Source organism: Galleria mellonella, unplaced genomic scaffold, assembly GCF_026898425.1.
Source record: "Galleria mellonella isolate WM207_F2 unplaced genomic scaffold, CSIRO_AGI_GalMel_v1 utg64, whole genome shotgun sequence".
Taxonomy (NCBI): Eukaryota; Metazoa; Arthropoda; class Insecta; order Lepidoptera; family Pyralidae; genus Galleria; species Galleria mellonella.
Window position 1 is genome coordinate 6,433,515 of NW_026442133.1, and position 14,653 is coordinate 6,448,167.

The 14,653-nt window shown below is 33.2% G+C and overlaps 1 protein-coding gene across 1 annotated transcript in view; it reads right to left on the reverse strand.

Annotated features, from left to right (window-relative positions):
* Positions 1–14,653, reverse strand: part of LOC113512373 (cell adhesion molecule Dscam2) — a 73,832-nt gene that overhangs the window by 40,047 nt on the left and 19,132 nt on the right. Inside the window, 4 exon segments of the mRNA XM_052900115.1 lie at positions 362–511; positions 4,473–4,643; positions 7,643–7,781; positions 9,899–10,083. Of these exon segments, the coding sequence (XP_052756075.1) occupies positions 362–511; positions 4,473–4,643; positions 7,643–7,781; positions 9,899–10,083 (645 nt within the window).

Genomic DNA, 14,653 nt, shown 5'->3' on the forward strand with positions numbered 1-14,653 from the left:
TGCTAAGCTTATTTTTAATAAATACTGTAAATTGATAGAAAAGAAAGACTGTGAAATTTATATTTTCCCTAGTAACTATTCCTATATATATATTAATTATTATCCAGCATAATATCAAGGCAATGATTTTAATTGTAAGAAAGTAACAATTTATTTATTTAAATATATTTTTCACAGTCATTTATATCATTGCACTACAAACTCACTGTATTAAATATATTCACTTTGTATATTATAAATAGGTAGTATATTCTTTTTTGAACAATTTTAAGGTAAAAGTAACATTTACTGTTAATTAATTACTGTATAAAATGAATTTGTAATACGAATGGAATTGCTAAAACGAGCTAAGTTTACTTACCAGTGATGACTAATCTTCCTTTAGTAGCCGACAAGCGTGTTTCGCCAGTAAGTCTATGTTTAGTTCGGCACTGATACGATTTGTATCCATCCTCGGGACCAACATCTCTGATATGTAATTCACCAGATGGTAGTACTAAATATTTCCCCTCTGTATACAAAAAAATAATAATTGTATCTTCTGCCAACAGAATATAATTAAAAAAAATAAAATGTAAACTCTCAATTTAAATCAATTATATTTATGGCAAAGCAACTTAAGGTTGCATTTACTTATAAAAGTCATTGCATGCATTAACCTAAGGAAGGAGGAAGTAAGGATAGGTAGGTCGTTAGACCCGTGGAGCTATAGGAACCCAAAAATAAGGAACACAACCCTAAGCCCTACATTCAAGGATTTATGAAGTTGGATAGAGGCCAAAAGTATATGGCAAATTACAACTGTAAGGTTTATACCGTCTAAGTTATTGGCGGAATCTAGTTTGATCTCAAGCACCTCGCTATCCTCGCTGATGATCCATGAAATGACAGTGACGTACTCTGAGACGAAGCTTGGTATATGACATTTCAAAATAGCAGCGTTACCCCGTAAAACGTACTCCTCCATTAGATTAACGGCGTATGCCTGAGAAACAACTGAAACAGATTTAGAATTCGAATCATCAAATACACCCCAAAGATTTTTTAGATTTCGTTTCGTCATAATCTAGTAAAGATTGATGAAGTACTCACAACTAGTTGGAACAGAGCGGGATAAAAAGGAAGAGGATCTAATCGGGATAGTTTTATAGAGTGGAATACCTAAATCTGAAGACTCATCAATTTTTACTTCCTGTGTATTATCATCTTCGGAAATTATCCAGGAAGTTACCGAAACATATTCTGATACAAAACTTGGAATTTGACATTTCAAAATGACCGCATTACCCCGCAAAACATATTCTTCCCAAAACTTCACATCATAAGATTGTGATACAACTGAAATAATCGAATAAATGGTTGTTTAAAAATACACAACAATACATACATTAAACCCTATTTGAAGTTATTGTACCAAGACTTTGAAGTGCAATGCATTTGCAGATGAGATAGGAAGTTCCGGAAGGAATGTGCATGGGAGTTATTTCAATACTAGGTACCTAAATTTAAATCAGAGTCTAAATTTATCTCGCCCTTATCATTGTCCCCCTCTGAGATAATCCAGGAAGTGACTGTGACATACTCGGTGACAAAGCTTGGTATGTGACATTTTAATATAGCAGCATTTCCGCGTAAGACGTTTTCTTCCCACAAATTTACCGTATATGATTGAGACGCCACTGAAATGGATAACTAAAGATAATTGAGCATTTTTACGAGGATGTTAAGGATGCTGTAGGATATACCATACTGAAATGTTGTTTATTTGTAAAATACCTAATGTCAAGGATTCATTTATTTTAATTTCTATTTCATCAACATCGCTTTCAGAAATTATCCAAGATGAAACAGTCACGTATTCAGTTACAAAACTTGGTATATGGCATTTAACTATTGCTGAATTCCCTCGTAGAACATTTTCTTCCATTAAGTTTACTGTATATGCCTGAGAAACAACTGGAAAGACAATACAAAATTTGTGACGAATAGAAAGTTAGGAATAATTGAGGAAATTGGGTCATAAAAATCCGAGTTACTACTACATAGATACCCAAATCATGACTTGATTCTGCATTAATTTCCAATTGATCTGTTCCTTCTTCAGATACTATCCAAGAAGAGACGCTTACATATTCTGTGACGAAGGTGGAAATATGACATTTCAATATAGCAGCGTTCCCCCGCAATACACTTTCTTCCATAAGATTGACTGTGTAAGCTTGTGACACTACTGCAATATGAATGTTGCTTTTAGCAAATAAATTTTGTACCAAATGGATTTAGAAGGAATTTAGGAATTGTAACTTATATAATGCTATGACATTTTTAGGTACCCTCTGTATTTCGCGTATCATTGGCGGTAATTTCGACATTGTTATCATCTTCAGATATTATCCATGAGGCAACTAATACGTATTCAGATACAAAACTTGGAATAAGACATTTCAAAATAGCAGTATTTCCTCTTAAAACGTTTTCTTCGACCAAATTAACTGTATAAGCTTGAGAAACAACTGAAAATATTGACTTATATAAGATAACGTAAATGAAATGGATGGAGAGGGATGTGAAGAACGAATAATATTATAATCCTTAACGATACCGTAGTTCTCGTTTAGTAAATACTCTCCGCCTTCAGTATCGTGCCAAGAAGTTACTTGCACATGATCGGATACAAACGAAGGAATGTGGCATTTGAACACGGCAGCATTACCCCTTATTACATATATATCATACACCTGTGATTCGTAGAATTGGTTGACAGCTGAAATTTTGTACATCCATTAAAAGTACATCTGAATATGTCCAAATGGAACCTCAGGGACTTAGCGGAGAGCGGATAGGAACAATTGGGGTCGCGCGGGCGCTCGATTACCGTAATTGTCGCCGGAGCTATTCAACGAAAACGCAGAGAGGGACTCTTCGTTAGTCACCCATTCCACAACATGAACATAATCTGCCACGAATGATGGGATAATACATTTAACGATTGCCGAGTTGCCACGTAAAACATCTTCATCGATGACACGAGGTTCATAATGTTGGTGCACCACTGTAGATATACAAAACAACTATCGGCTAATTAAATAAAATCAATAGAATTTTGGGATTTGAGAATTCAGGAAATAGAACCTTATATATGACTTAAATATAATTGTTTACTACCGGAATCTGTATTTCTGTGTTCTTCAGCAGTAATAGTATCGTTGTCCATAACCCATGCTATGATCTGAACAAAATCAGCAACGAAGGAAGGAACTATGCATTTCAATATAGCTGTATTTCCCTTCAAGACAAATTCATCATTGACTCTAGCCTCATATATTTGAAGGACCGCTGTGACAAAAATATTATGATGGAACTTTGGAATAGGAATATTAGTCTACTTTGAGGAGTTACCCTCATTGTTTCCATGATGGTATGTGCCTCCATCACTGTCCATCCACATTTCAACAGATACAAAATCGGAGACAAAACTGGGTACTTCGCATTTCATTATAGCTGCATTACCACGAATAACGTACTCGTTGTCCGCTTCAGCTTCATATGGTTGTGATACCACTAAAGATAATTTGTGTGTAATTTAAAGTAGCATTGACAACCTGGGAGTAAGGACAATATGAAGGATGTGAATATTTTAATTAAAGTTTTTAGAAAGAGTACCATTAGATGTTTTTGTATTATTAATTGTGAGTATTTCACCATCATCTATTAACCATGCTTCCACACGTACGAAGTCGCTAACAAAAGATGGAATCTTGCAGTGGACAATAGCAGTATTCCCTCTAATCACGTACTCATTTTCGGCTTCGGTCACGTAATACTGCGACACGACTGTAGAATAATAAATAACTGCTTATAAGGAATGACAGATTTGAGTAGTAAGGATATAAGATAAGTACAGGAAGCAGGTATGTAAAATAACATTTGGCGACACTATTTTTACCGAGGTCCTTTGAATGACTAATCACGGTCCCTTCTTCATCAATCCAAGCCTCTACTTTTACAAAATCCGCAACAAAAGATGGTATAGAACATTTTAATACAGCAGCGTTTCCTCTTATAACATATTCAGTGAGAATCTCGGCTTCGTAGAATTGATTTACTACTGTAAAGCGAACGTTTAAAATACAGTATTAAGGAATAGGTGGCACCGTATATAATAGGGAACGAAATCTAAGGATAAGGATATATTTATTAATATGACAAAATCATATACCGATATTATCGGTAAGCAAATATTCTCCTTTATCCGAATCAACCCAAGCCTCCACTTTAACGAAGTCAGCAACGAAAGATGGTATGTTACACTTTAGTACAGCTGTGTTTCCTCGAATGACATACTCTGAGACTACTTCAGCTTCGTAGTATTGAGTTACGACTGCAATACAAATATTGACACTGACGAGATGGATTGGTGTTTAATAATAGGAAGGATAACGGATTTATAAATTTCACTTTTTTTTTTGTACCATCTCCTTCCTTTGATCCTTCAATAGTGAAAGAGTTTTCTAAATCATCGTGCCAAGATATGACACTTACAAAGTCTGCTACGAATGATGGAATAGAGCATTTCAGAATAGCAGAATTTCCACGAATTACGTATTCGTTATTTACTTCTGATTCATACTGCTGCTGCACCACTGCGAAATATTGATGTTGTTATTATAGGAGATTTTTATATGCTCATATAAAGAGAAAATAAGGGGGGTAGGGGAAAGGAATATTCATTTGGAAGGATCGCAAACTAGTATTAATGTGGTTTTGAAATTGACCGTAGTTTTCGCCAGGAATGAAATCTTCGTTCTCATCGGTGTGCCAAGACAATACGTCTATGAAATCAGCGACGAAGGATGGAACCTGACATTTTAGCACGATACTATTCCCCATTATAACATACTCCTTGTTGACATCAGTATCATAGTGCTGCGCAACCACTGATATTCATAAATGAAATGATTGTCAATTTATTTTATCATTAACATATTTACCTACACAATAAAAGCAATAAAAACTACCTATTAAATTATATTGGCCAACCAACCTAAGGAAACAACAACAATAATTTATACTGCAAATAAAATTTAGTTTAGAATAATTTTTAAAATGTTTTGAAAATTCTTGAAAAAACACATTTTTTTTTAATTATTAAAAAATATAATTTCATCTTTATCTACAACTCAGCAGGAAGTTTTAAAATATAATATAAATATGTATTTTCAATTTAATATGTGAATCAAAGTTTAATTTGTTTAAAAATATGTGTAATAATTCCATAATTTTTTTTTCTTTTTATGGTCACATTTGAAATACATATTTATTTGTATATTTTTTATGTCAATTAGGTATATCGCCTACTAAGAGAAAACCAGACAACGAACATAAATATCACATGCACTGTTTACAAAAGGTATGGAAATATGAATCATTATTGAATACTAACTTTTACCCCCAACTTCGTCCACGTAACCGAGATATGCTTATTGACCGGGATAAAAACAAATCTATATCCTTCTCATAAAATATCATCATCATTTCAGTCATTATCCGCTAACTACTGGACATAGGCCTCTTCCATAGACCGCTATAAGGAACGGTCCTGAGCTACTTGAGTCCACTGACTCCTTACAATGCATTTGAGATCATCACTTAATCTAGTGAGGGGTCGTCATATACTGCGTTTGCTCGTATGAAGTCGCCACTCAAGAACATTTCTTCTTCATCGGATGTCAGATCTTAGAGCTGTGACCAGCCCATTGCCACTTTAGCTTGCTTGTCCTTCAGGCTATGTCGGTTATTTTTGTTCTTTTGCGAATATCTTCGTTTTGGATTCTATCACGCAAAGAAAGTCCGAGTATAGCCATAGCTCACTGAGTAATTTAAAGCTTTTGCATATGGGTAATCGTGTAGGACTATGTTTCGGCTCCATAAGTTATCACTGGCAACACGCACTGGTTAAAGAACTTCCGTCCTCAAACTGAGGTATTTTGGATAAAAAGACGTGGCGTAGTTTTCCGAACGTTGCCAAGCTGAGTTGGATTCGTCGATTGACCTCTCGGTCGAAGTTGGATTAATCCATTCGGACAACTTGTCCCAGGTATATACATTTGATTGCGCCATGATTACTATGTCAACGGCAAATGAAAGGTGAGTGATGTATTCACCATTGACGTTTATACCATATCATTTCCAGTCCAAAATTTGAAAAAAAATTCCAATGCAGCTGTGAAGAGTTTACTGGGATGTATTTCGTATTCTGGTTCTGTACTCGGATAGATATCGTAGCCTTACTGTGCATACGATACAACAGTTCTATATACCTATAGTCAATCTGGCGCCGCTGGAGTCATATAACTAAAATAATCGATTAATTTTCATTTCGATAGTTCGTCTCGCGTCTTCTGATTAAACAATTAACCCCATTTGACCTGGCCCTTTGCTCATAAAGGGCGCCGTTCTGTGACAACTAATCGACCATTTTACATGTTAATAAACCAATTTCAAAAACTGAAATGAAAATATCTAGGTATATACATTTATTATTACAATTTATAACTAATACGCTGTCTATACTGTTACTATAGTATTTATATGTAAATAGATGAACATAGTGTTTCTTTATATATTGGTCATAGGTTTTTACATAATACTCGTAATATAAACGAAATATATTTATTTGAATTTGGTACTTACGAATACGTATACATAAATTAAAAATACGTTTACATAAAATTGTTTTAGGGTCTTTTCTTAATTGTTGACAGATTTTGAAAAAATAACATTTTCCAAATTGATCTGTTGTTCACTGTCTGGTTTTTCATATAATAATAATTAACGTAAAGAGTCGGCAATTAGTATTTTTTTAAACTAACTTGAAAATCACAGCAAGCGTAATCACCACTATTTTTATATTATTATATTTAAAATAAAACGAAAATATATATCATATACTGTTCATCCCCCTTGGGGGGTTTTGCCAGTATTTGACACACTGTTGGCAGGCGGATTGGCAACCGCAGTCAGGCTTTAGAGATGTTTTAAGATGGATGCTACTGCCCATCCCTCGCCCTCCCTTAGTCGGCTTTTACGACACCCACGGGAAAGGAAGGGGTGGGCCTATTCTATGCTGGGATCACACAGCAAAACGAAAATATACATTCGGTAACTAATTAAAAAAAAACATTAAAAATAGTAGTGATTATACACTTACATAATGTGTACTAACTCTTATTAGGTACTTAACTAGTGTTATTAATTAATTTACAAATCTAAAAGTTTTCAATTTTTGGAGTAAAAATTTTTTCTTTAACATTATTTGATATAAAAAAATATATAATTGAACGGGCTTATTTAATTATATATTTATATTCAAATTTTGTCAGAATTTAAGCATTTTGATGTTTAATAGATTACTTTAAATATAATATACTTTACAACTTTCTTAAATCTAGTTAAATATTTCTCTAATTAGAAAGAGTTTTCTTTTAAAATAAATTCAAGATTGGATTAGTATCTCCACATTTTGTGAATTTTACTTAGGTAGATACTTCACTTATACGTATTTTGTTAACTTATTGTTTATAAAAACCTAATAAAATACGTCAATGAAGTGAAAATTAATAAACAAAATTATTGAACTTACCAGCTCGTACGTTAACATCTCGGGAGTGGATGGTACCAACTGGATTTCTAGCTAAACAAGCGTACACTTGGGCATGAACCTCTTGACGATAATCCTCAGCACGGAACGGAGGAAATACGAGGTTACCATTCGGCAAGACCTGGCGATGAAAATATTAATTGGTAAATTATTTGTAGATACTTTACAGTTTATTCACGATTGCACATAGTACATAAATAACTACATGAATCCCTTTACAGAACATATTTAATATATATTATTATTATCTATGTAATATTTTCAACCTATGTCAAATAGAAAAGAGATTCTTAATTCGGTTGCACGTATATTTTCTTTATATTTTTTACCTCATAACTCCGTCCTCATAAATCGATTTGGGATTTTTTTATGTACAAGAATATACTTAAAAATCAGTACAATAGAACTTTTATCAAAATCAGTTTAGTACTTTAGTTTTGAAATGAAAATAACTGATTTCGTCACAATTGATGTCAGACTTTTATGTGGAACACTTAAATTATTTCATTTTAACTAATTACTCTATTATATATGCGAAATCACTCTCACGAAACATATTATACCATACACCCTTTCTAGTACAGTAATTGTTCTAACCGCTTTCTTGCATTGTGATAAGGAAAAATGTCATATCGTCCACCTTTCAGAGCTATCTATTTTTCTTATACTTAGGTTTCAATAAAAATGACAAAAATTATCTTCAGTACTTGGTTTGAAAGACATAATTGATCGTGAGTTTCAAAGTAACTGATACCAAAATGTTGTGTCTATTATATTTCAGACAGGAGACAATAACTACACGTACATCCGATCGAGAATTGAACCCGGAGTCATTTATACACTCGTACATATTTCATTATGCGGTTGTGACAAAGTCGTGACAAGGAACGTGCTTGTGTTGTCCGTCATAAATTATTTTGAAACAAAAATAATGGTAACGTGTTGCTTTACAAGACTTTGAACTTGTTATTTATGTTAATACTTCAAAGAAAGTTGACTTATGATTTGAGGTATGAGTTTATTTATATTATTGCTACTTATATATATGTTATTTATATTTTACTCGCGATTTTGTCTGCCGTACAGAAATATATTAGTTGACCAGGATAAAAGTATCCTTATCTTTTTGCTTTCCAAATACTAATTTTTTTTTTCAATTATACAATTCACAATTAACAGATAACAAACAGCAAACTTTTACATTTCTAATATGAATAAGATTTAATTTATAAAATAATATGTTCTTTTCATGTTATACATGTTATAATTAATAACAACTAATTATGGCAGGTATGCACGTAATTTTGTTGTAATTAATAACGTTAAGGTACCGAAAAGTATTAAACAAACAGTATCAGTAGGAACTCATTTACATCGTGTCAAAAACTATATAAGTTTTTGACACGATGTAAATAAGTTTCAACCCAAACCATAAAATTAATCATTTTATCAATCTGTTGTAATACCAACACGTTGTGAGAATGATCTATTTATTAGTTGAAGTCCCACAGGTTAACTCCATCATCACCGTTAATAATGGTTAGTTCTCCACTGTTAGTATGTGTAAACATAAAAGTTGGAACACGTGATTCGCTTTTAAATGAGGCCTCTAAAACTTCGAGACTCTTAGATTGGTACAAATGGTTAGTTTTATAGCTGCAATGACAAATTAATTATATAAACAACTGCTATTTTTACAACTGACCTAGCACCATTATTATTATTAGCGCAATTAAGTGCTCCTTAATTATAATTATATGTACCTTATAAAGTTTTTTATTAGTATTTAAAAATTATGTATACCCTAAAGACCCTAATATTATCTGAATAACAGGATCTTTAGGTAAAAGAGAAAGAAGTAAGTACATCATAGTCTAGTCTAATTGACTAGATCAGTTTTTTGACCTGTAATTTTAGTATGGTCACAGATAATTGGGTATTGTGCTGAATATTTAAAGTCAAATAATAAAAGTTTTTGTTACGTGTAAAATTAAAATATATACTTACAAAACATTTCACTCGTATAAGTAAATCATGAAATCAGTCAGACTCGAAACAGTTTAGAAAAATTCGTTTTCTAAATTGGCCCGAAAGAAATTGGAATCGGGCTCGGGACTTTGTTTACGCAAAGCAACGTGCCCATCACAACTTCACGAGGTCATCAAATTGTAGTTATCCGTAAAGTACATATGTATATACACGTAAATTTTTCGTTGCATAGGTCGTGGTTGTACGAACCTGTCGTAATCCGGGGACATCTCCGACAGCAGTTCCATCAGCTCGGACCCAAATGACGTCGGGAGCGGGGGATCCTCGGGCAGCACATTCCACTACGGCACCGGTCGTGTTACTGAAGTCAACTCGATTTGGGGGTTCCTTCATAAATATGGGTCCTATCGTCTCGTCCTCACACGACACTGACCCTGCGAAAAAACAGTCAAACGTTACTTTCCTTTATTAATTAGGGAATTGTAATAAATACAAATATAGTCGTACCAGAATGCGTATCATCATCATCATTGTAGCCATTATCTGTCCACTGCTGAACATAGGCTTCCTCCATAGTATGGAATGCCTATAACATTGTATTATTGTATACTAGCTATTGTTACTAGATGGTGTATCAAGATAAAACACAACGAATTTTAAGATCGATTTTTAGTATTATTAGATATGCAACTATGAAACCCCTTGCTAAATATTGTTTTAATTTTTATTGCTATTATTAAGACTCCTCGAATCAATTGTATTTATACAGGTACGCCAATATCCATCCGTTTTGTGCGTTAATACATAAATTTAAAAAATCATGACATAAAGGAAAATATAAAATAAAGTTGATACTAAATATAAGATTCGGCTTGCCGTTATATATATTTTTTTTACGAGTGAAAATGAATTGATTACCTCGCCTGCACTTTTGATATAAGCTTGCGGGGCACCAGTGAGAAATAATGCTGCGCGAAGGACGATCTGATAGGGTATATTGCTAGCAATGTGACTGTTAGAACTCGTCATTAATAATCCATTTACCCATGCTTGTATAATGCAGTACGAGTAAAATATAAACTTAATTTTAACCAATTGACTATCCGCCCACCCAGATTTGAATCTAATGCAGCAATAAGTGAGTTGAGGCTGAGTACTAGCCTTAATTTTCAACAGACTAGTCTATCGTTATGGTAAATGATTGTGATTGTATTGATTGTCAATCAATAGCTTCCTAAACCTTACTAATTGTAATGCCAACAAGGAAGCTGGTAAATCGTTTACCGAAGATGTGTCAAATCGCTTGATTCGCAGACAATTTTATTTAGTTCAAATTTGAACTCAGTAAAACGGGGCATGGTGGTTAGTGATCACTATTTAAAATCGTAACCAGTTGTTGTAGTTATTGTAGTCTACGAGAATTATGACAATAACTAATTAAAGTGATGTAGCTATACAGACTATTTCAGACATTAGATCTTTTTTTTGTGAAAGCGGTTCACCTGATAGTAAGTGATTACCGTATTATGTATTATTATTATTATTGTATTCTGTCTATTTGACTATCATTTTCAACGTTTCCACATTAGTTCCATATTAATTTTGTCACAATGAAAGTGCCTGATTTTATTTTACAAAGCTAAATTATATATTACTAAAAAGAATGGTGTTGGGAATGTGTCAGATTAAGCTAAATCCAGACTATTTTTAACTACCAGAGGGGAAATGCTTCAAGAAATGTGTCTAACGGAAAGTTTAACAGAAACAAAATTCGCTTGTTTTCTATAGTTGAATAAATGTTTTTATTACAGGAAAATAAAAAATCTTGTAGAATACGACATTGAAACAATTTACAAACAAAAAGTTTTACGTGTAGTTAGAGTACATAAGATGATTAATTTATTAACAGAAATGAATGACTCTTAAATACACATTAATTAAATTATGAATAAGTCTCGATTATATAAATTGAAATAAAATAGGTTTAGTCAGTGATTATATCACAGAAACATTATAAAGATTATAAGAAACAAACAATGCGGTTTCAACAATCCGACATAAATATCCTTATGAGGCATAATAATATAATTGGGTTAAGCAAAATATTCTAAAATAGAAGCGTTATTATATTATAAAGGAATCTATTCCTTTGTTTTTTCAGTATTCTACTCGTACATCAACCACTTCTGCAATACTTGTACTAGTTTACGGGATCACTGTAATTCTTGACCCAGTTTGTGATAATGAAGCTCGACATGGAATAAGTGGCCTTCCAGCGACCAGATGTACATAGCACAAAAGCCGAGTGCATGGCACTCGTAGAGTTAATGAATGACCTCATTAACTATGATGGAGTATGTCTGTTGCATTATTCATGTTTCCTGTATATTTGAAGATGTAGAAAAAAACATCTACGCTGTTTTATATTGAGACGTATAAGCAGCAGCAAAAAGTTTATTATTCAACTAACTTGATTTTTAATTTAATAAACCTCTAACAGAGTTTGTATATGTATTATACAAAACAAGTAAGCTGCTAGACTAACCTGTTTAATAATACACCTACTTAAAAATAATACGAGCTTGATATAATAACGTTCAATTGCCTAAGATTTACTATGATCAAAACTATGATAGGATAAGAGGATGATTCGAACTCGTGAAAAAATGTAAATGAAAGACAACGAAATAGATGTAAACTGTACAATATAAAAATGGAAGGATATAGGAGACTTTGTGATTATTATGGGAGAAAGGAGTTAAAAATATCGATCGAGTAATTAATATACGAGTATGTAAGTATAGTGGTCTTTGACATACATTCTCTCCGTTTATTTCATAAGGGACCTGGTGTTATTTTTTTTTACAATCAGTAGATAGACAACCATAGTACTACCACTACTAAATAAAAAATATTCAATGTCCCATTTTATTTAACCATTCTACAACAAAAAGCAACTACAAAAGAAGCAAAAAACGTGCAGGCGTGCTCCGCTCGACAGATGTGCTCCCGCGCATGCTTCTGATTGGTCCACTCTTACGCCAGATGCGCTTCAGGCCGCGTTGATTGAACGTTGTTAAATGGAACAAAATTACCTTTAGCTCTTCCATAATCATGGTCATGATCACATTGCTTTATCGTTTACGTAAATCGATGACAACAATAAAACTCTACATTTACAGATACTATTCCATTCTTAGTTTTACATGATTTTACTCAGCTATTGAATCTGTACCGAAAACGTCCTATCAGCTTTTTCTATAAATGAGAGTAAGCATCAAAAATTGACCTCTCAATTCTTGAAATATTACACCCATCATCCCTAATCCGGTATTCGTGGCTCGTTTCAGACAATAAAGTGAGTTATAATGGGTATAAAATGAAACCTATGACAGTATTCATAAGATTGAAAATTTCTACATACAAGTCATGCAGTCAGGTAAATTAGGTAAATATTAGTGGGTTCAGTTCATCACCAAAAAATATATGAAAAATATAAAAATAAATACAAAAAAAAAAATAAGAATTTTATATATTAAAGGGAAATAAGTAGATAACTTATTTATTTGTTTTATCAACCGGATGAGCTTTACAGTCTTCCAATACGTTCACCCAGAAAATAACTAAGTACGTACGAGTTTACGTATGTAAGTACTTAAACTCTAGGTACTAAACCATAGGTACTTATAATATTACGTAAATAAATACTATCTATCTATCTATTCATTTAAGAGCTGCGCTCTTGTCGGTGGAGCTCTTGCCACTCACTACGATTTTCAGCGAGTCTCTTCACCTCTTGATACGACACGACACCAACTCCTTCCTTGATCTGCCTGATGTAACTATGTCTCGGTCTCCCTCTTCCCCTTCTTCCTTCTATCTTACCTTCTATTATAATGTTCATAAGTTCGTCGTGTCGTATCAAGTGTCCCAACATTTTTCCCCTTCTGTCCTCAATAGTTCTAATAATTTGTCTTTTTTCCTTAACCCTAAGCAGGACCTCCTCATTGCTAATTCGATCCCTCCAGCTAATTTTCTCCATCCTTCTCCAGCACCTATATACTATAAATACTATGTCATATATTTTTATGACGATTGTATATATTACAGATATACTCAGAATAAGTAATTGTACTCGCGCATATTACGTAGCCACGTTAAATTGGGGTAATGTTCGTGAAATTGAACAACTTTACCCGATCTCCGAGGGAGAGGGGAGGAGGGATTGTTATTGATGGGGACTAATGGTCCTATTGCTAGCAAACCCTGTCAGGTCGACCTCTACGCGGTTCCTCTTGGAAACCATCGTGATTAATACTTGTTGCATTCGTTACGATTGGCTAACTGATCTGCTTTCATGCTTATCTATCATCTCTCACTGGTGCCTCACCAGTGTATACCGAAAACACAGATGGGGTTACCATTCCATTATCATCAATAAAAAAAAAACCACGTATTAACTCTACCAGAATATACCATATACTCGTATACCAAAACTAACAAAATTATAAACCTACCTGTTCTGTTATATTGAGATAAAAATAAGTGAGTTTTACGTATATTTATCTTTTCTGATTTTATTAACCCATTTGTGATAGAGAGATATACATGTAATTTGATTATTGCAAAGAGTACACCCAGGTATGTATCTAAATTTACATTATATTTTTCGAGTAATCAGTGATACACTTATTATTATTAGCGCACTGGACTGATAATATTGTATGTAAATATCACAGAAAATCGGCAAAATTTGGTTGAAATTAAGAAACAGGGTGTACATTAGGAGAAATTTACACTCAACTTGTACATGGCACAAACAAAGGCTGGTAGGAAGAGATTTTATAAACACGTATATAATTTTGTTTAAGATAACATCATCTCTACCAAACTCGACAGATTTTGATACAAGCGAATACAAGTTAGACTTTTATCCCAGAGGTGAAAGTGTTTTTAAAAAAAAAACATACTAACAAAGTCGCTGCCGAAATTGCGTCTAGGTAT